This window comes from Kwoniella dendrophila, chromosome 6 (assembly GCF_036810415.1).
Source record: "Kwoniella dendrophila CBS 6074 chromosome 6, complete sequence".
Classification (NCBI taxonomy): Eukaryota; Fungi; Basidiomycota; class Tremellomycetes; order Tremellales; family Cryptococcaceae; genus Kwoniella; species Kwoniella dendrophila.
Genome location: NC_089481.1, coordinates 682,526 through 705,181, shown reverse-complemented (window position 1 = coordinate 705,181; position 22,656 = coordinate 682,526). Strand labels below are relative to the sequence as shown.

The following is a 22,656-nucleotide window of genomic DNA, read 5'->3' as shown; positions in this document are numbered from 1 at the left end:
ATATTGTTTGTTTGGGGAAAAGGATCCCAGATTTTTGAGAGGCTTTTCTTAAGCCCACTGAGCGGTTCTCCATTTACCATTATTGTACTTTCACTTATAGCCGCCAAACAGTCGAAGAATAGGTTATGCTGATGATTATGATTTATAATCTTTCTGTAATTTAGCTTACGACATTGGTATATATGTCGGTTACTTTCGACCAGTTTGGAGGAATTCCCAGATAAATCTTGCAAGATAGATCGTCACGGCCAACGATTCATTCCCACATTCCGGTGGAAAAGGTAACATATTAGACCATGTTTCTGTATCACAACGTTGTATAGTGTAAAAGCATTTTAGATGCCTTTCATATGTATTCATATAGTGTACATGGGAGTTGAGTGGACGCTTGCAGCAGACATGCCAAGAAAGCAGACAGACCAGTGTTAGGTGATTTTTTTCCTCACAACATTTCCGATGCATCTATAGAAATAACAATATATATGTGATCTATCAATTATATATACACGTGTTTAGCAGAATAACAAAGACAATATTAGAAACTTTGTTACTCTAAACCACTTCATTTCTCTTCTCCACATCAGGTTGTCGTTGTATCGCATCTGGTTTATCCTGAATTACATCCTGATTCAGTTGAATAGTTTGTGCAGTGGTCTTGGTCGGATTCGGTTTCGATTTTTTGTTGGATTTGACTTTCTCAGTAATTGCTTCAGGACTTAGATCAGTCAATTTTTCTCTTTTCAATACTTGTCCACCGCCACTCCAACCTATCCAACCTGATTCATGTGGACCTCTAATCAACAAAACTAATATGGCTGCACCTATAAATGCTACTGCTGTTCCTCCAGTTGGTCTCCATCCATATGAATTATATATGTGTGTTAAAACTGCTGTGCCTGATGTCTAAATAATGATTCGATGGATATTAGCTATATATCGATTATACCATATACACATATTGAGAGAAACTTATTTTGTGAAGGATCTGAGAATGATGATGATGATGCTTATGGTAATGTGACTTACTTGACCAATAAAAACAGCTAATAGTGATACTCCATTTAATCTTGCTCTAGCTTTAGGATTTAATCCAGCGATTCTATAACTTGATGAAACTTGAGATAATTGTTGACCCATATCATAACCAATAATTGAAATACAAATTGCTGAAACATTTTTATTTACTCCAACTAAAGCAACAATCATTGAAATTAAATTAATTGAAATACCTGTAATTTGACCGAACCATGGATTAACTCTATCAACTAATCTACCCCATTGAGGTGCTAATCCAGCTCCTATTATACCTAGTAATCCGAATAATCCAATTTCGAAAGAATTGTAGCTGTAAAGCGTAATCATACATAAATAAATATCAGTAGCTGAATCTCGAAGGAATATTGACATATAAGGGTATAACTCACTGATATGGAGCATCACTCATAACAAAAGTAAGCGTTGTCCAGCTAGATGGAGGGCATGTATCAGTCATTTCAAATCCAAACACATTATTTATGCACGGTAGTATACTTACAACCCAGCAAAGACAGCACTTGAAAACATCGACACTATACAAGCTTGAACAAGTGTAGGATACATAGGAAGGAATTTGGCCATTGACCAGAGCTACATCCAGATTTGTCAGTTATATGGATATGAGAGATAAGTGATTAGAGATTGAGTTGTTTGAGAAACACTGACCACTCCGAAGTAGGACAAGCCGATGTTCTTATCTGGGGTATCTGGTAATGTGAAATATAAGACTATAGTCATGCCTGTATATAGATATTTGAAGTGGTCAGTGTCAAACTCATCGAGAAAACCACAATATAATAAGCAACTTACATCCTTGTAATCCTACAGCTAACCAATAAGTATCTCTCCAACTAGCGAAATTACTTAAGATACCAGCTAAAACTCTCCCCAGTACTAAACCGAAAATCAAACCTGAAAGTGTAATTGACATTGATGTAGCTCTTTTATTTGCTGGTGCTAAATCTGCTGTCCATGGAATACAAACTTGTGGTGTTACAGTTAAAATCCCAACTATGAATGAAATTGCTTCTATAGAAGCTACTGAAGGTGATAAGGCCAAACCGATTGATAAAATCGTTGTTAACAGCATTAACAGTAAAACTAATTGCCTACGTCTAACTAGATCACCTAGAGGTGATACAAAAACTATACCGACTCCATATCCACCTTGAGCTAATGTCGGTATAGATGATACTCTTGAATGTGATACTCCAAATGCATCAGCGATTCTGTAAAACATGGTCACGCTATAAGCTCTTATTCCTAGCATTATACTGAAGGAGTTGAGGTAAAAATCACTTACGCCACCTGCATAGGTTGTATATAATACAAATTCATGACTGATACGGTCTGTGAAAATAAATATCAATATCTATGCCACGACAATTGAAGGGATGTACTTACTGCTGCAACAGCAAAAATTAGATTCATTTTCCATGTGAATCCAAACTCGTCATCTAGTTTTTTATGTGGATCATGTCTTCGATTTTTCGGTATAGGTAAGAACCCGAAATCCCTTTTCCGTATGACTGTATTCTGTGGTTGATCAGCTTCAAATTTCGTATCTTGTGCAGTTGACGGTATCTCTTCAGGGGCGATAGTTTTCGTCGAAGAGGCCGCTTCGAGATCGATTCTTGAAGCTAATTCAGATGGCATGTTAGGAGTGGTCTGACTTGTTACCGACTCATGCGATTCTTGTGCACTCGCTTTTTCCATTTTGACTATTTAGAAAGGATCTTAAAGGGTATGTATGGTATCAAATCAAAGACGTAGCGAGACGAAAGCTAATTATTGAAGACGTTATTTTCTTTTATGGATACTTCGATCGTACAGACTTGTCGAATATGCTGAAATTAAAAGGTGGGCCGATAAGAAGGATATTATAGAAGTGTATTATAGATAAAAACTGTTTATACAGATAAATTTGACTGTACAACATTCATATTGATTAGTCATGCATACATCGAAGAAAGAATATAAACCCTCGAGAGTCAAAAATATATAAATCCATGATCACGAAATCAAATCGCATCATTCGGTCGCATCTCGCATGGGCGTTTCTATTTTTATGTTTATGACCTGTTAAACGTTTGAATTTCGATCATCCTCCACACTTTTTCAAGCTAAAAGAGCATGTCACCACATATATACATGCATCGGACAAACCCGATTATTGACTGCCTTTCGGTCTACCCCGCTAAGATGATTTGTCATTTCCACGTTTTCTCGTCAGATTCTTAATGTAAACGATACGAGTAGGATAAGGTAGTTTCAATGGATTAAATGCATACTTAAGGACAGCTTAGATCTTATCTAACATGCCTGTAAAGAGAGCCTGATGCGACAGTGTGACACTCAACTCGGTTGTCTCGAACTATCACCAGAATCGTGAGAGATTTCGGACAGCTTACAACACACATTTACACACGCACGGATCAAGTTTTCAGGATCAAATTACGGATATGATCCAAGCTCAGATTAAGTGTACAAATGAAACAATTAATTATGGGTAAAGGATGGTACTTGCGCCCTTGATGTTGATGAATCAGTCAATCAATCGATCGTTGATGGTAACAAGGCTTTGACGCTGGTGATAGATAGAGACATTGTGTTTACTATTCTACAGTATGACGATCAAAATCATAGTATACTGAAAATTTGCTTACCTTCACGCTAATACAAGGCTCATGGTCTAGTCTTAGAGGAAAACGTTATAACCCAAAGGTAGCGGTAGTATAGCTAAATCTCACTGCGTTCTCAATACTAGCCTAGCTCGAGCTTATCGTTCAACAAAATATAGAACATTTGCATCTCTAGTTCGATATCAACCTTTGATAAACGTAGAATCACCAATCTCGGAATCTAGCTCTGAAGATTCACTATATACCGAGGTTCATCCTCATTTATCCAGAAGTTTTCATATCATGATGACAGCCTTTCCTAGGCATCCACTTCATAGCTCACGACCACAATCTAGCTCATCTCACGATACATCTTTGACACCATCCATTTCAACAGCTCCTAGGGAAAGTACCCCAACCCCTCCTACTAGAACGCCTTCACCATACCTTCCAGATCCGGACAGGTCAGCTCAAACGATACGAAAACACAAGAATGAGCTTTTGCCTTCAATCAGGATAGATAATGGTGATAGCGGATCTTGTTATGACCATGACAATAATGATGAAGATAGTATGAAGCCAAGAAGAAGGACAAGCATGCAGAGGACTAGAACATGGGCCGAAGAAGTCGAGAACAATCGTAATAGGACGGAAAGAGTGCGGAGATCAAAAGCAAAAGCAAAAGCAAAAGCAATTAACGCTGAAGATATGAATTCGGATCTTTATGGTCAACAATCCTGTAAGTAGGGCCTCATCTCTTGGCTACGGTAATTAAGATATACTTCAACCATATTACAGCTGACAGTAATCTTGTCTCTCGCTTGTTATAGGGTCAGTATCAACAAATGTGATAGATTCACTGGTCGAAGCTTTGAGTCCATCATCTACTGAATTCTGCCATTTACCAAGTGCAGCTGAAGTTATAGCTGCAAATAGAAGAAAAACTTATCATATAGATTCGGATTCAAATTCAGATGATAACGATGATAATAAATGGTGGAAAGAAAACACACATAAACAGGAATTGGTTAGGGAGAAGGCAAGAAGTACCTCAATGCAATTAGAAGTCAATCAACCTAATTCTGGAACAAGGGAAAGGAGGAAATCTGAATGGTCTAGGAAGATTAGTAAAGGCTATGGTCAAGAAGAAAGAGAAAAAGACGCTTACTTATCAACACAGTTACAAAGTACACGCATATCATCTCCACCTTCAAGATCAAGTAGGAAATCTTTATCACCTATACCGCTATTACCAAGTCCAACTACACCCACAACGCCTATTACACAATTGACACCTTCTACACCTGCTAAAACGTCCACAACACCTATTCTCTCCATAGATGATATTATAAAGAAACATTCGCCAGGAATAACTAGTGCTGAGAATGTAGTCAAGGAGAAAGCTAGAAAAGAAATTGAGGAAATTAGACCTAGATTAAGTAGTATAAAACCTAGAACCGTTCCAGAACCTAGCACAAAGGTACAAAAGGATCCCTCAGCTAGCCAATCTTCATCTACCCTACAGCCTGAATTTATAAATCGCCAATCTGTTGATACTTCTTCGGTTCATCGACTCCACCTAAAACCGATCAATGAACATTCGTCAGTACCTGAAACTCCTAGAACCAGACGAATATCATTCATCTCCCCTGCAAGTCAGCCTTCATCGTCGATACCAAGTATTGCACCTCGCGATAGTATATCATCTGTAAGACCGATACTGAGAAAATCGCAAACTACCCAGAACACCCCGCAGAAATTCACTGCCAGCTCAAGATCCGGTGCATCTCAATCTCACATAAAGAAGACTGAAAGCAACGAGCCGCTCTCATTTGAGGCTCAAATTACTTCAGCTTTACTAGATCAATTAGAACAATTAGACAGAACCTCCACAATAAATTCAACGCCGTCTACACCAAGTTCAAGTAGGCGAATCAGTTTTCAAGTTTCACAACAAACTGGATCTGCTCATAGGCCTATGACGCCTACCAATGCGATATCAAGGTTATCTAAAAGAAAAAGTATGCCTAATTCTAATTCAATGTATCTCGCTAATCAATCACCACAAGCAAGTAAATCACAAGCTGAATTGGAAGAAGAATCATTATCATATGCAATCTATCTACGATCAAAGAACTTGAATAGGATGATGACGTTGGCCAGACCATATCCAGAAAAATTGTTAAATGTTTCATTTGCCGAAGTTGGTAACTCATCAGGAAATCCTGTAATTATATTTTTAGGTTTGGGTTGTGTTAGATATCTGATTTCACTGTTTGATGATATTGCGAAAACTTTTAATTTAAGGTTAATTTGTATTGATAGGTGGGGTTATGGTAAAACTGATCAAATAACAAGTGATGAAAAAGGAAGGACTCCAGTAAAATGGTCAGAAATCGTTGAAAAGATATTGGATAATTTAAATATTAGAGAATTCCAAATTTTAGCTCATAGTGCTGGCTCACCATATGCTTTAGCTACTGCAATAAGATTAAAGAATAGAATTAAAGGTAAAATACATTTATTAGCTCCTTGGATTAGTTCCGATATTGATGGTGGTAAGTTTGAATACATTTAACATTTTCATATACAGTATACCTTGACGGTAGATTTCCTTTTCCTAGTATGACAATGCTAATGATGAAAGCAAAAACTCATTGTATAGGATATAAATGGTTAAAATATGTACCAAATACAGTAATCAAATCAGCCACAGCAGCAGAATGGAAATTACAATCGTATTTAATTGGTAAACCACCTCCGTTGAAACACAAACCTATTTCTCATGACGCTTCAGCTCCAGTTGAAAGTCAGAGCTTATCAAGCCCAAATAGAAAACGAGAAAAGAGACTTTCTTTGGTTAAATCCAGTTTAGATTTACCGTCAACTAGTAGACAACAACAGACGGCTCATCAATTACCCTCTTTATCTCAACAACCTAGTGGTTTAGTTAGAAGAGCTTCTCAAATCCTTGCACCTAGATCTATAGATAACTTGAGGATTCACAAGCAGTTCCGCCATGAGGATGCGCCTATGCGTCAGATTCCTCCAAACGATGAAGCTCGACCTGAAAATGGATCTCTGAAGACAATGTCGCCCTTACCATTATTGAACAGTGAATCGTGGTCGATACCACCACGAAAGAATTCCGAAAATTCTGTAATCTCAATTGGAAGTTCATCGCAAACTACTTTGATCACTCCCAAATCAAGTATCTCAGAGGAACCTGAACCTTACAGACGACCATTTGTAATCAACCCAGATATCAGCATTGATTCGGAAATGGATCTAGATCAAATCAATTTAACACAAAGTACAAGTGAAGGTTTTCAGTTATGCTCAAATTCTTTATATCCTCAGTCGATCACCTCATCTATTGCTGCTCGTTCTGCGTTACTCAGAACACATCCATATACTCCTCAACCAGAACAGACGAAAGAAAAGTATAATACATTTTCCGCAAATTCATTAAAATCTCTAAAATCGGATAAAACCTCAACGAAATCATTCTCATCTAATACTGATAATGATGGTATGATGACGGATGCACCTACAGGAGAAAGATTTAGTATAGCTTTGTCTCAAGCATCACATGCAGAATGTGAACCAGGAACTACATCAGATCTATTGTCAATTATTTTGAACAAAAATCAAAATCAAAGTAATAATACTGGTAATCAAAATGAATTTGGATTTTCATATAAAGATTATAAAGGACCAATAAAAATCTATTATGGATTACAAGATGATAAAATAAGTTTAACATCTATTAAATGGTTAGAAATGAATTTATTACCGAAACAAGTTGAATTGATAATTAAAGAAAATCAAGGTCACAATTTAATGACTTCGTTATCTACTATGTGGGAAGTTTTCGAGAGTTTACATAAAGAAAATAAATTGTATGATAAAGAAAAGCAAAAAGAAAGGAATGTAAGAAAATGACCTGTACAATACTGTAGTAGGTAAAATTGTGTCTGTGCTTTCTATATATATATATATATATATATAATATTGTTATGTGCAGACAGACACGATGCTTAGAGTGAAAGTATGCACATGTTCATCATCTATCAGTTGAGTATGCATATCATTCTTACATCTAAATCTATATATCTGTATATTTTAATCTATTCAATGGATACACGAGAAACACGATTCATACGATTACTATACAATTAAATTGTCGCTAGCTTGTTCAGCTATGTCGCTTAATAACCACATCCATGGTATATCTTGGATTACCTCTCGTAATACCTGCTAAAGCTCTCGGTGTTCTAAACTCCTTTTCTTGTCCGACATTCCATAAATCAGGTCGTACGATTGTCAAGGTATCATACAAAACTATACAATCATGATTTTGTGTGACATTTGTGAAGTGATCGATAGCATGGTCCATTGCTCTTGCAACGTTTTCTCCCAATTTTCTGGTGATTTCGGCTGTTGCTACGTCAAGTGCTTGTTGGGTTGTGGGAAAGCCTATATAGGATAATTGATCATGTCAGCTTATTCCCATATCTTTAATTAGGGATACCTTGAACTCACTAAGACCGTATACAGCGGGACCAGAATGCTGTATAATTTGATGTCTCGTATTCCTACCTTCGATAACATGACATATATCTTCCATATAAGATTTTGTACCATGAGCAATATTAGCTACTAATAAACTAACAACCAAATCATCTTGTCCAAAAACATCAACATTTAATTGATTTTGAATTTTCGTAAATTCATGACCACCTTTGGTTTTTCCTAAATGCCCATATTGTGGATTTTTTTCTGGAGTTAACAGGATATCATTTTGACGAGCCACTAATAATTGATGTACACTACAGTATCGTACCGTATCACCTTAGAGTCAGCTGGCAGATATGAATACGATAAGACAACGAATGGCGGTCTTCCAATGCATGTTGAGCATGACAGATGACTTACGTATCTCTACCTGGAGAAGCTGTATGTTGAACACCTAGCTTTTTAACGTAGATTTCGAAATGCTAGAAGTATTGTGTATAAGATTCGAACAAGCTATATAGTGTAAATGGATGAATCTCTTCACATACCATTATTGTGATCTGACTGAATAATTCGGTAAGGTGGCGAGATGTGAGAATGTGAAGAATAGAACAGTGTGCTTGGGGGTTAAGAGAAATATGATATCCCCCTCATAGCACTTATATAGCTATAACATGCGACAACTTCTAAACTGGGTGCGAAGGTTGAAGAGCACTATTTCATCTATCGCAGATAACCGATACTCGTGAGGTCATCATCATTATCGAGCTTGCTATTCGGTTCGCTGAAAAGCTGTACAGTATATCAAATTATTACTCATGTTCGGAACTTGACATTGAATACATCACATTCCGCTGGAAATAAGACCGGGATACGAAACGAAAAGAAACGGAGAGTTGGTTCCTGTAGATCAATTGGGATATTCAGGCACTCCCGCTCTTTACTGAAAATTGGGAATGGACAAGAATCTGTACAGCGATTTTACCTTGTTAAATGACTATCTGCATTCTAGCTTCTTCTAATTAGCCTATGCACTTGACTTTCCATTGAAGCTCCTAAGTAGGTGTCCCGCGGGAGTGCCAAAATATCACGCAAGGTTGACGCCTATTTCCATTATTTCCTGAAAGTTTCCAAGCTGCAAAAACGCAAAGAGGACGCCTTTTCCTCCTATATTAAAGTGTGTAAAGTGTGGGATCTACATATCACGTAACATATTGGTAATTCAATGCGGTTAAATGTTTCTTCCAATAGTAATTCAGCAGATTATTGTGCTGTCATCCATCTCTAATTCATGTTTAAATCCCTCAAGATGTTTATCCATTGTGCCGTCCACTATGCAGACACTGTATTTCGCCCTGGCCCTGATCGTCATTGATTGAGTCGGTTTTCTTGCGTCATCATGAATTGTTCAACATTCCAAAATTAATTGAACATTCCAAAATTATTAGTGAGATGATGGCTATAAAAGGTCTATTTTCTTCGATATTTGTTCTTCTTGATTCAACACAACTCATCTCTGAATTGTCTTGCTCCTGACAAAACCATTCACGAGTCACTCTTCCCCATAATGCTCCGATTCTTCGCCCTCTTAGCTTTCCTCGTCATTGGTAAGTCCCTTAGACTATCAACGTATAACTTGTACTAATGTAATTGTAATAGCCGTTCGAGCAGACGAACCTTCCACGTTTGACCCAGAGTTATGCTACCTATGGTTCAGCGATAGTAACAACTTATACTTTCAACCAAAAGCCAGCTGTTCCGGAACGACTTGTACTTGGCCAATTATTTCGAATATCCCTTCTCAATTCACTTGTAATAATGCTGCACCTCAATATCCCAATAACCAAGAAATCGCAAATTCACCTTACGGTGGTCGATATACTTGTGTATGCGGAGCTGCCTTGGCAAATTACGCTAATACCGAAGCTGGTTTGACTTGTGCTCCGTAAGTGATAACGTTATTCCCGCATGTAGCTCAGCTTACTGACTAATTCTGCAGTGTTTGTACTCGACCATATTCTGCTGGATTTGGCTTCTATTGTAACTTAGTCGAAGCAACTCAAATGAAAGGTTAGTACAACAATTAAAGGATCCTGTTTATACATATGTTAATAATCTATCAGGTGACTACTATGCTCCCAATGGGGGAGGTCTGTGTCTCAAAGCAGCCGGATACCGACAAGCATTAGGTTCAACATATGTAGTCGACAGCATTGGGCTAGAATACAGGTGTGATAACACCCTCTTCAACGTGTACAGTGGTCCTGCGTTATGCAATTGCGCTGGTCCTTACGATACAAGCGGATCTGGAGGTGTATTTGGTGCAGTTCAAGCGGATCCCTGTAGTGCCGCGAATCTAAAAGCTGGACTGAACATCGATACACCTGCTACAACTACAACTACAGCTGCATCGCAATCCACTTCATCTGCAGCCCCGGCCCAAACGACAAGTAATGTCCCAGTATCGCCAAATAGTCAAGCTATAATATCTTACAATTTCACTATCGAATCATTTAGAGTTGATAGCACCGCAAACAATAAAGCTGATTACATTGGATTACTTGTCTCCGCACAAAGCGCCGAATCAACCTCGAACAGAACAGTAGATCGTTTTCGATATTTAGGTAGCGTAAACAAACAAGGTGATAAATGCTCTTATCATGTCGATTCGGGTACTCAAGCTACTTTCTCTTGGAACGCTTCGCAAGGTTTTGGTGTAGGATTCACTATGACCAACTTGAATGGTACGGATAGAACTTCTGGCTTCCTCAAAGGTACGTTCAATATTATACAGTGTTGGCCTGATAGGCGCAAAGCTAAAGCTAATGAACCCTCATTGACAGCTCTCGGATCCACATTATCCACGGGATTACTCAACTTTGCTACTTCCGCCGCCAATGCTTACCTCAAATCGTATGATCCAGCAGCATACTTCGATGTCGCGAATGGCAATTTGAAGTATGACTTTGATCCTACGTTAGTTAATGATCAAGTAAAATCGTATTTTCAAGGATGCGAAGGCTTAGTTGCAGAAGATTATATCTGGTTCACACCTATCGAAGCTAGTATCATCCAAACTAGAGGATCGCTTACCAGAGAATCTACATTCAACTACTATCGATATGGAGCGGGATGTTCATCTACTGTCTATACTATACGATGGACCATCTCAACAGTTCAAGCTTCATTCTCACAAGGATGGCAAAAACGTGAAACAAATGGCTTTAAACCGAATTTCCAATATTCCAATATTTTTCTTCGAGATGGAACTTCAAATGCAGCCGACGCAGTCAATACTACCGATGTCACTATAACCAATACTGCTCCTTTGACAGATACCGCTTATTACGCTAGTGCAACCACTGTGACTGCCGTGTCTCCCACTGTCAGCGCATCAGCTTGCTGCACATTTTTGGCTGATCCATCGGCTGGTTTTTCAAGAATCCGAATACCAGGCTTCTTAGCAGTTTTTGGGGCTTCAGCTTTGGTTTATACAATTTTGGGTTTGACTTGGTAATTGTCCGTACATCCAGTGACTTATATTTGAGGGGTGCTCGGAGTATTCGGTATTACCAGTTTCGAAATATAGATTATAGTACATACAGATAGAAGTATAATGAAGATATATAAGTTTTACTTTACTGTTTCAGTCTGCTGGGATTCGGTGTGCATATCAATAGAAGATAGTTTGAACATTCTATGCTTCGAAGGATACGCTCTGGTTATGGTTATCTCGGTGTCCGGTATGACGTAATGTGACGGTTAAAACAACAAACGCGATATGTTGGCCACCCAACTTTCTGCTTCTTTTGCGCTTCTTTTGCGCTTGTTTGCTAAGAACAAGATTTACATCATATCATTTGAACATGACCTGATTTCTTCTGGCCAACTCCACTCGTGAATAATTTAGAATTCCCTTATATCGAGGGCAAAACCTGCTTTCAACTTGCTAGATCACAATGTCAGAGAACAAGCCAACGCTAACGGATATACCAAATGAAGTTGTACTGGAACATCTATTACCAGCTTTACATGTCAAAGATTTGAACTCCCTTTCAATTGTGAATCATCACTTCAATGAGCTGACTGTGAGTATATTTGATCTCTGCGCACCTTATTGACTACTGTACGATATACTTACAACTATGCTAACAAGTCATTTTCATAGTCAGATTCCACATTTTGGCGTAACAAGACTTTGAGAGATTTCACATTTCCTTCAACTTCACATCCAGTTTCAACATCAACTTCCAATGAAGCAGAGAAAGAACAGCAACATCCAGGTGACGGAGGATGGTGGAAAAAGGTTTACTTTGGACTACTAAATCCCAAAGCATATTTATGGGGATCAGCCGCAGAAAATCGACTGGGTGGAGCACAACTCAAATCAAGAGGGAATTATTCTAATTTCGTTGATCTGCCTTCTGAAATCGACCTAAATTTATCCGACAGTGTTAGTCAACAAGAAGCAAAGGGATGGACTGGACAAATCAAAGATAGTCTGATTACAGCTTTAACGGGTCCGGGTAGTATCGACAAGAATACACAAGACACTGAGAAGGAAGGGGATGGAAACGATAATCCAGGTGTAGTGGAACTACAAGCTGGAGGTTGGAGCTTTACAGCTAGAAAGAGTGATGGTTCCGTTTGGGTATGGGGTAAGTCTCACAAACCTGATTGATCGCGTTTCATTAGTATAGCGGTTGACAGGTGAAATGAAATTTCCGGCTTCTTTGGATATAGGTCAAATGGAAGGGCCTAGATCAGTTTTTAGGATTGCTTCATGGCAAGAAAAGAATTTTAGCTGTAAAACGCCAACAAAGTTGCCTTTGCCATGCAAAGCAGAATCGATATCTGCTGGTAGAAGACATCTTTTAGTTTTAGATTCTGATAATTTGATTTGGGAATTGACCGCTTGGGGAAAGGTACGTTATCGATTCTGTCTTTTTACCCTATATCAATCTCACTTCAGCTGATCAAGTCAATGGTAAAACTTTAGGCATACCATCATACCTCTTCAGAACTCACATCACCGTCTGGACATGGTATAACGCATTCACCTCCCCATATCGTGCAGCTATCGGCCGGATGGAATCATTCAGCTGCGTTGACTTCTAAAGGTGAAATACATTTATGGTATCCCTTCTCTGATACGTACGAGAATGCCTTGACGAACAATAAGGAATTGAGTGGACCATTAGGTAATCCTGGGGAGAAGTTACAGGAAACAGGCTTGAAGTATGGTAAAGTTGGAGAGAACGTCTTGATGACTTTACCACCTGTGCCACCTCGAATCAGCTTCAGATCGAATCTTGCTATCTTGTTGGAAAAAGGTCGCAAAGTCGATGATACTGAGAACACACCTGAACGAAGACAACAATTACAAGCTGAAGATGCGGAACGCCAAGAACGTGAGCTTTCTAAGCCAACAAGCTTATTGGAAGAAGAGCGAAAGGTCATCAAGATCGCAAGTGGAGAAGACTTTATTGTTGCGCTGAGGAAGAACGGCGAAGTCTGGTTGACAGAGGTGAAAGAAGGACAAATACCAAATTGGCAATTTGTGGGTGTATTCATTCAGGTTTTGTGATTAAGAGTCTGCTAACTGCCATTACACAAACTAGATGCAATTCTTCTCATCAGATCAGATTACTCATATAACAGCACAATTCCGTTCATTCGTTACATACGATACGCCAACATCTTCGAAACGTGGATCTTCTGTTCACGTTGCCGAATTACCACAATCATTGGAAAATATAGGTGAAAATGTTTACCCATCAGCATTTGACTTTTTGAATGATAAAGGCATAATCCAAGTTGCTATTGGAGATTATCATTATGCAGCTTTAAATGACAAGGGAGAGATGTTTACTTGGGGTCAAGGTGATGCAGGTCAATTAGGTAGGAGTCAAGTTAGATCAAGTAAACAGCCTTCCAAAGTTTTCTTCCCAGATAATCCAAATGCTTTCGTTTTCAGTATTACCGCTGCTGGGTGGCATACAGGTGCTCTGGTATTAGGTAATAACAGTCCTTCTGAGGAAGGAATCCCACGAGCAGACTCAGAATTATCGAAAGATGTCCAAACAGGAACACAGCAGCGAGATGAAGAGGAGTATCGCCATCAATGGCCAAGATCTTTATTTAATCCATATGGCGAAAATACTATACCGGTTCCTCCAAGCAATAATAATGGCGGAGGACCAGTGAGAGCAATGCCATTTTTTAGAGTTGGATTTGCAGGTAGAGGTGCAAATATTGGTGCAGGTAGAGGTAATCACTCCAATACTTCACAGATCGAGGAAGAACAACAACAAGGACAAGGACAAATACCGGGAGGTGTTAGAAGTGGAGGATCTATATTTAGGGTTGGTTTTGCGGGTAGAGGAGCTAATACAGCTGTCGGGCGTGGTCGAGGGGGTGGTAGTGGATCAACTCAAGGAGGTGGTAATCCTGATGCTCCATGGTAGCGAAGAGCAGAAGCTGCAATATAGACAAGTAATCCATGTGTTCAACAGAAAATGAGAGCAGAAGACAGTAATGATTTACGAATATACACGAAATAGATATCAACCGTCGTTTCACCTCCTCACGCTATGTATGCATGAATGACGAAACCACGCCCTATTTTATCATGAATGATTGACAGCACCAATAACGACCGTTTACACCTTTCTAACTTTCTTTTTAGGTTTACTCTTGATTATAACTTTATCTTCTTCTCCTATATCTGATTCTGAAGAATAATCTTCATCATCTTCATCTAATGGTAATTTACCTTTATCTTCAACAACTTCATTGATATTATCCCAAACTTGTTCTTCATCCAATTCATCATCTTCATCATCATCTTCTTCCTCGTCTCGTTCATCACCAATTTCACCTTTATTCTTCTTTTCAGGTTTATCTTGTTTAATATCTCTTTCTGAATAACCTCTAAATAAACCTTGACCTATACCAATTCCACCAACAATTTTCAAAATTTCACCTTTTTTACCTTCACCACCGAAATTACTCTTCATTGATTCCTCTTTTGGTGGATTCGTTGATGAATGTAATCTAAATGTCGCATCTGATGAAATTGAACCTAAACCAATTCTTCTTATAGCTGGTTCATGATCTTTCTCAGGATTAAGTAAAGGTAAAGGTAATAATTGATGTGGTGTACATGTCATTGATGAATATGCGTAAAGTATTTTACCAGTTCTGAGATCTAGGGAACCTAATAAATTCGAATGATCCGAAAAGAACAGTTCACTGATAGTGGAAAGATAATCAACAAAGTTAGCTTGATATGTTACCTTCTACATGATTTCTCTTGTAATTCACAGATGAGCAAGAAAAAAAAGCGATGATAGGCGGAGGGGACAATTGGAAAGGGGAAAAGGATAAATTGGCGTTAAAGCCAACCAACTTAGCAAGACTCATTTCTACTCACTGGTCAATTCCAGAAGCTACACAGCCAATACCGCCTTCTCTAGCTACTTTCCAATCTGACAAAGGTTTTCTTTGTCTTGTATCATACCTCCTTATTGTACCTGCTTTCGTACCACTAACCAAGAAATGCGGAGAATCGTTGAGATACGTTAAGGATAGATGATTTATAGGTTGTCTTAGAGATAGATTGTTTTGTGGTACCTATGGAACGTGAAAGGAGAATATTAGCATAAGATGAACCGAAATTATCTTAATTGATTGTTCTGGTCCAGCTTACATTCTTAGCTTGCCATGTTTGACCAGCTTCATACACAATTTTCTTCCTTTTACCATTGTCCCAAGTTTTCGATACTTCCGAATTACTTGAACCAAAGGTACGTTCAATATCCCATATAGATACGTCAACTTCTTTACCTGCTGTAACAAACGAATTTGGTAATAGCGACGTCGAAGTGAGACATTGCAGAGGTGATGGAACTGATCTAGTTGGGTTAGTTGAGGAAGATGATGATCCTGAAGGTGGTTCTGCTGACGAAGAGGTTGTTGAGTGATATGTCAAATGACCTGAAGTTAAAGCTGATACGACACCACTGACAATTGAAAAAAGGTATCAGTCTAGGTTGTTCAGGTATGATAGCTAAGTATAACTAGTTTGACTTACCCTTGAACGTTTACTATACCAGCCCATACATCTTTACTTCTACCTTTGACATTATCCTGCTTTACGATTAAAGGTGGTGCAGGATTTTCTTCGTGAAGAGAAGATATATTTAAGGTGGATACCTGGAATTTATCATCTGCTATTATAATTTGGTCTTCATTACTGCTGGTGATAGACTTGACCAAAAACTTCGATCTCCCTATAGGTTGGTGTTTGTCATATTTGATAGGTAAATGCTGTATTATAGGTTCAGGTGCTGAAGGAACTAAACCTAATGTTGGTACTGGGAAAGCCAAATCAACCAATGTGTTTGGATGTAATGAAGGTAATAAAAAGTTTATCGTTTGAGTCTGCACCATCTTGATTAAACTTTTCTTCTTCTCGGGTCGTCAGTCATACAAATTGATGTCTAACAGAAAAACCTCTCAAACAAACAAAATAATAGATCTCGTCTTCAACCCAGCAATATTTTTCTGAAAAATCCTTTTTCAAGAATTGGTTGTTTATGGAGTCTCCGCAATTTACCACGTGTTAATGGTTCTATGCCCGGTTAAATAGCACCTAGCTTCTTAGCAGGCAATAATCTTAATGACATGATGAGCAAAGCTTGGTTGATAGTGAAGACAAGATAAGTTCTTCTGTTCCAGATGTGTTTTATGTTTTGTCCACACATTGTGGGAGTATAAGAATACATACAAAAAGCAACATGACAAGGATAGATGGGATAATAATATTGGATTCTAATGGGTAAGCTACTCAATCAATGGGATCCTCTCGTGTCGGGGAATGTAGCTTATCGTAAATCTATGATAGTAAACCCCTGATCTCTTCTCATTTCCCACTACACCCACCGTCGTATCCTTCTTTACACATAGATTCATTCAACACAGCTCGTAAGAAAGCGATAACGAATGATGAAGAACTCGAACCTGTAATATGGGTAAACACATTAGCCAGAGGTGGAAGTAGTATGTCAGGAGCAGGTTTATGTCATGTTCAAAGAGAAGGGCTATTCTTTTTGGTTCCAGTAGGACAGGAAGGTGAGTTATATTATATACTCAAGTAGACGCTTCAAACATATTTCAGCTAATGATGCTGAATATTCATCTCGGTAGTGAATCCCTTATTCGCATTCTCGTTCTTGGACTCATTCTTAGACACATTAAAAGATTATTTGGGTGAAATAACTGAAATTGCTATAAAAGATAATTTCGATATAATATATATGGTAAGCTTTATTTTCAGAGCTGTGTTACTATGAACAGAAGGCTTGCTTACGATTTATTACGATTGTCTCCCTTTTGATTAGCTTATAGAAGAAATGTTGGATGAAGGTCATCCAATGACAATGGAGACTAACATGTTGAAAGAGATTGTACTACCGCCTACTTTGATGCGTAAACTGTTGAATGTCGCTGGAGTTTCTGGGTGAGCCACTATGTTAATATTGCAATTAGAACCTGCTCAAGCTCATAGAACGCTGCTCATCGCTTATATGTGGTTATCAGATTACAAACGCCTACAACGCAGCCTTTTACAGCGCCTATACCGTGGAGGAGACCGGGTGTTAGACATTCTTCAAACGAGATATACTTTGATATTGAAGAATCATTAGATGCTATAATAGATAAGTGAGTTTGAAATCACCTCACAACGACGATTCGTCTTTTTGAGACAATGCTAATCTTGTATGGATTGAATGGCAGACGAGGAAATGTGCTATCATCCGCGATATGGGGTAGAATAAATTGTAACTCAAGATTATCAGGTAATCCAGATTTATTACTGAGTTTTTCGAATCCAAAAGTATTAGATGAATGTGCTTTTCATCCCTGTATAAGGTATGTTTCATGTTTTGCCGGTCAAAGATTACAGGTTGTACTTAACTTGTACTTATCTTTGTCATTTAGGTACAACAAGTGGGAGAAGAATCGAATATTATCATTTATACCGCCTGATGGCAAATTCAGATTACTAGAATACCAATCAGTATCGAGCTCATCCAAAAATCAAATACCGTTAGGTGTTAAAGCTAATTTAGTTATAGAACCTAATAGAGGTGAATCTCTACCTGTTCCCCCTAATCTGTCATAATGGACAGTTTGGCTGATATACCAGTCAATCTCTCTTAGGCCGTTTCTCGCTTACTCTCTCATCAACATTACCAAGTCGACCATTAGAAGATATTGTAATCTCTATATATTTAGGTAAAGGAGCTACATCAGTCAGTGCTACTGCTCAAGGTGATAGAAAACCAATTGGTATACGTAGTGAAGAAGGTATAGCGGATGGTCATGTTGGTGGTGGAAATTGGGAATTCGATCCACATACTCAGGTAAATTACCATCCGACTGAAGTATCTTTGACTGATCGTTTATAGCTAATTCAATATCTAACAAATGATAGGTACTAAAATGGAAATTATCTTCTCTTGTATCGACTGAAAGATCACCTACTCTAACGGGATCATTCGTATCTAAGTAAGTCAAAGAGTTTTACAGAAGGAGAAATAATGAGTTTCATATAACTAACGCTTACCGGCGATGTTCAGCGAATTGCAACCTACACCTTCACCTTCTTTTAACGTAACATTCAATATTCAACATCATTCTTTCTCAAACCTCAGAGTAGATCAGCTGAAAGTGCAGGGTGATGTGATGTATAAACCATTTAAAGGTGTTAGACAGCTAGGCAGAAGTGGGAAAATTGAAGTAAGATGGTGAATACGAATGTATGATCTTGAATAGTGAAGGATCACAGATCGAACAGACAAAGGTCAACAATCATTTCAAGTTGCACATGGTTGAGCTGCCCCATAGTGTGGCCGCAGTTTTTTAATCTTCTACAAGGGTGTTTAGGAAAGCGACATAGTTCGATTTGCTCTGGTAACAAATCCATTCGTATATTGACATTCATGTATCACAATCACAGAGAACTATAAAGAAGTAGATAGAAGAAATAATAAATAACAAAATATAATGAAAATATAATAAGATGTTATATTATTTCTTATTGATCTATTTGAACTGTCCATGCGGAATGAAGAGTCTGAAATTAAGCAATACGATGCTGAAGAGTGGACGCAATTGGGATGATAGTACATACAGATTATAAGTTAGAGGAGAAGAAGATTCTTGAGATTCCCAAACAACGCTGTAATTAAGATGGAAAAAAATGTATAAGGGGCAAAAAGATAAGATTGTGATGAAGAAGAAAGAATAAACGAGCGGGATCCGTTGAGTTTGGGATCAAATCATATTTAATCATATTTGAAAGCTTGATGACCCGAAAGGATCAGTGCAATTCAGTGTGGAATGGAAAATGTATAAGGGGAATGAGAAATGATCATATTTATTTAGCTCCCCAACTCCACCAACTAGCCTTCTTCTTCTCTGGTGCAGGATTGTATTCCTTCTGCATCTCAGCGAGGAGGACATCGAAAGCTTTAGCTACAAATTTCGGCAAATCCATCATTAGCTAAGTTGAACGAAGGTAATCCGAATCTTTCGTCAACTTACAAACGTTCTTATTATCCTTTGCACTGGATTCAATGAAGCCAGCATTCAACTTTTTAGCTAAAGCTTCACCTTCGGCTGTAGTTACAGCTCTGAATACCATATTACATCTATCAGCACGATTCGATGGTCTACTTGAAGCTGGACTTACCTCTCGGACTGTAAATCTAATTTTTGCCCTACTACGACACATGGGACTTTTTCTAAACCTGCATAATCAAGAATCTTGTCATGTACTATAGGAATCATTTCGAATGATTGCCTCGATGTAATTGCGTATACAAGGATATAACCATGGACTCCAATACCATATTTACCAGGGAAAAGTGAATATTCTTCTAATCCTGCTGAATCGATGATTTCGCATTCGTATTGAACGCCATTATAATTTACGGTTTTGTGGGAGGTGTCTTCGATAGTAGGGTAATATGATGCGTTGTATGTTGGTGGTGAAACGTATTGTTGTGTAAGGGAAGTTTTACCTATTAACGTGATGACACGGATGACACCCAGTCATTAGCTCATTGCATTCACTTGCTTTTGAGCTGACGTACCAACACTGGGTGACCCCATAATTACCACCTTTCTCTTCATAGTTCCTGCTGAATTACTCATGATGTTTGTATTTGATATTGTACTATGTGAATATGAGGAGTTCGAAATGAATCTGTGATCGTATCCTATTTCTTCCTCGAGAAGGGTTTCGGTATCGTCGTCTTGTAAATATAGATAAGTCGAGGAGACCGCTGGTGAGTCTGTAGATGATGATGACGATGACGGTCGACGAGGAGGTTTATTATAAGAGTTCGATGATAGAAGTTGTGATGGGAGAGGTTTAATACGTCGATTGGGTGATTGTCGAGAAGCCAGACGGACGTTCCAAGGTTCGAATGAATATGAAGGAAATCCGGCGAAATAAGTGGGATATTGTGGTGTTGCAGGTAATGTAGGTGAGGAAGGTTCAGAATTACGTCGTTTATGTTCACGATGTACAGGTGAATGCACCACCAACGTTGGCAAATTGACCGAACAATGTGAATTAGGGGTTATGTCCGTTGGTGAATTGACGTTCATTGACATGGTATATTTGATGATGGAAAGATTTATTTGGTTCGTCAGTGATAACGTTCTTTGCGAGTATATCGGAGAGTATAGTGAGGAAAAGGTTGTAAAGATGATGAAATAAGGGTTTAAGAATGATGAAACTTGATCAACAAGCTCTGTGCGTAGGATATTTTGCGGCTTAAGCGAAAGAGGAGAAGCGGAAATGAGACGAATATATTGTCTGAGTTTATTTATCAAGAACAAAGCGTTTCTGACAAGAAACAGAAATGATGAAATGATGTTGAGGAGCCAAAGCGGCAAGAAGGATGATGTAGAACTAAGTAGTATGAATAGTCTATTTCTTCGAATAGATAAAGGTGCGTAATCCAAGTTGGGTTTCTCGTTATGACATCTCGTTATGACAAGGTTAATGAGACAACAAAGGAAATAGCGTATAGTGGCAAATAAAGGGAATCTTGCAATGTTGATGAACAGGTTTTTATCCATTTACTACCTGCTATCTTTCGGGTTTGCCAAGCAGTGTAGGAACGTGTGAAGCACCAGAAGAAAGCATGATTACATGATATTTAGGCGAGAAAATGACCATCCAAACAACGATTCACCTGTTTCTTCTTGGTGTCCAGATGTAGTTCGTGTTTTTCACAAACCAAATGAAGAAAGTCGTGTTTTCGATTATATGGGATTTGACATAATCGACAAACAGGAAAAGAGGAGATCCATAACTACCCAACTCCTTTGTCCTCCGCAAAGGGACGTCGATTCTCCCGGCGGTTCTGGGCTGCCTTTAAGCCAGAAGCTGGAAGTGGATGGGTATTACACAAACAGAAGCAAGAAGTAGGAGAAAAAGGAAGGATAAGAAAGTGTGGGCAGCAAGATGATGACCACACGATAAACCCGATCAAGTATATTTCGGTCGGACCATCTTTGGGGTAAGGGGTCGTAACTTGTGTGTATGTTTGTGTAATAGAATAAAAAGTTGACAAACAAGGCGTAGGATTACCTCTTTGTTCCCCTGTATGCCGATGTTTTCCATTGAATATCGTAGAACGTACAGAATCCTGTGTCAAGAGGATCCATATTAAAGGTTGAGAATAACGGATACCAGAACGTGAAGGAGAGCATGGCACAGGTGCGCAGATAGCAGAGAGAGGAAGAAATAGGCAAAAGGAACGAAGCGGTAAAGTGGGACAAGTTAGGGGATGAGGCTGACGAGATGTCCACATAGAATAGCATGTTGATGAAGAAGGGAGAGTATGGAATAGGTGATACAGCAAAGAAAGTGTAATATTGAATTCGAGGTAGTTGACCCAAGCAGGCCAGTATCACTCACATTGCTTATTATTTCTGGGTTATTCCAATATATAGCCTGGACTTCTTTCGCTACTTCTGTTGTGTTATACGAGATTAGACGAGATTAAGTATTATATATCGCTCGTTGGTTGATCCCGTTCGTTCGTTGGCTGATATATATCCGATATAGCGGATGTGGATGATCGCAATGGATTTAATGTAATGAAGATGAATGAAGTTGTATTGTGTTCTGTGTATGTGGTTGTTGTTGGAGCAACGAGTTGCGATGTTTGTAAGATATAAAGATAAGTTAACTCCAAAAAATGTGGTCTTATGATCTACAGTATATGTATGATATGTCAAGATAATGAAAGTACTACTTGTGACGTTTGATTAAATTGAAATTGAACCCAAAGATTTCGAATTGGATGCGTACTACAAGCGGTACCTCGCTTAATTCTTTATTCTTTTCGATTAACGGCAACTTATTACTTGATCTTGACTTTGCTTGGTATAG

At 38.4% G+C, this 22,656-nt stretch overlaps 8 protein-coding genes across 8 annotated transcripts; 4 read left to right on the top strand and 4 right to left on the bottom strand.

The window, feature by feature from the left end:
* Positions 1–552: 552 nt before the first annotated feature.
* L201_004824 (uncharacterized protein) lies at positions 553–2,751 on the bottom strand (the record flags this gene model as incomplete). Its single annotated transcript, XM_066220561.1, has 8 exons — positions 553–903; positions 1,027–1,345; positions 1,425–1,466; positions 1,535–1,626; positions 1,702–1,775; positions 1,846–2,264; positions 2,339–2,385; positions 2,440–2,751. The coding sequence occupies 8 exons, from the start codon at positions 2,749–2,751 to the stop codon at positions 553–555; spliced, it is 1,656 nt and encodes a 551-aa protein (XP_066076658.1).
* A 1,211-nt stretch (positions 2,752–3,962) lies between these two features.
* Positions 3,963–7,601, top strand: L201_004823 (uncharacterized protein; the record flags this gene model as incomplete). Its single annotated transcript, XM_066220560.1, has 3 exons — positions 3,963–4,395; positions 4,487–6,214; positions 6,322–7,601. The coding sequence occupies 3 exons, from the start codon at positions 3,963–3,965 to the stop codon at positions 7,599–7,601; spliced, it is 3,441 nt and encodes a 1,146-aa protein (XP_066076657.1).
* A 253-nt stretch (positions 7,602–7,854) lies between these two features.
* On the bottom strand, positions 7,855–8,725 carry L201_004822 (uncharacterized protein; the record flags this gene model as incomplete). The annotated part of the gene is made up of 4 exons (XM_066220559.1): positions 7,855–8,135; positions 8,202–8,488; positions 8,595–8,656; positions 8,723–8,725. The coding sequence occupies 4 exons, from the start codon at positions 8,723–8,725 to the stop codon at positions 7,855–7,857; spliced, it is 633 nt and encodes a 210-aa protein (XP_066076656.1).
* A 1,016-nt stretch (positions 8,726–9,741) lies between these two features.
* Positions 9,742–11,691, top strand: L201_004821 (uncharacterized protein; the record flags this gene model as incomplete). The annotated part of the gene is made up of 5 exons (XM_066220558.1): positions 9,742–9,781; positions 9,834–10,119; positions 10,174–10,244; positions 10,298–10,948; positions 11,018–11,691. 5 exons carry the CDS (start codon positions 9,742–9,744, stop codon positions 11,689–11,691), a joined length of 1,722 nt encoding a protein of 573 aa, XP_066076655.1.
* A 442-nt stretch (positions 11,692–12,133) lies between these two features.
* L201_004820 (uncharacterized protein) lies at positions 12,134–14,641 on the top strand (the record flags this gene model as incomplete). Its single annotated transcript, XM_066220557.1, has 5 exons — positions 12,134–12,262; positions 12,343–12,832; positions 12,918–13,099; positions 13,174–13,734; positions 13,796–14,641. The coding sequence occupies 5 exons, from the start codon at positions 12,134–12,136 to the stop codon at positions 14,639–14,641; spliced, it is 2,208 nt and encodes a 735-aa protein (XP_066076654.1).
* Positions 14,642–14,836: 195 nt separating this feature from the next.
* On the bottom strand, positions 14,837–16,628 carry L201_004819 (uncharacterized protein; the record flags this gene model as incomplete). The annotated part of the gene is made up of 4 exons (XM_066220556.1): positions 14,837–15,428; positions 15,610–15,809; positions 15,886–16,198; positions 16,270–16,628. 4 exons carry the CDS (start codon positions 16,626–16,628, stop codon positions 14,837–14,839), a joined length of 1,464 nt encoding a protein of 487 aa, XP_066076653.1.
* Positions 16,629–16,975: 347 nt separating this feature from the next.
* L201_004818 (uncharacterized protein) lies at positions 16,976–18,992 on the top strand (the record flags this gene model as incomplete). The annotated part of the gene is made up of 10 exons (XM_066220555.1): positions 16,976–17,016; positions 17,083–17,309; positions 17,385–17,497; positions 17,579–17,697; positions 17,778–17,900; positions 17,976–18,110; positions 18,180–18,328; positions 18,402–18,604; positions 18,676–18,749; positions 18,821–18,992. 10 exons carry the CDS (start codon positions 16,976–16,978, stop codon positions 18,990–18,992), a joined length of 1,356 nt encoding a protein of 451 aa, XP_066076652.1.
* Positions 18,993–19,620: 628 nt separating this feature from the next.
* On the bottom strand, positions 19,621–20,864 carry L201_004817 (uncharacterized protein; the record flags this gene model as incomplete). Its single annotated transcript, XM_066220554.1, has 4 exons — positions 19,621–19,718; positions 19,788–19,876; positions 19,936–20,266; positions 20,339–20,864. The coding sequence occupies 4 exons, from the start codon at positions 20,862–20,864 to the stop codon at positions 19,621–19,623; spliced, it is 1,044 nt and encodes a 347-aa protein (XP_066076651.1).
* Between the last annotated feature and the right edge of the window lie 1,792 nt (positions 20,865–22,656).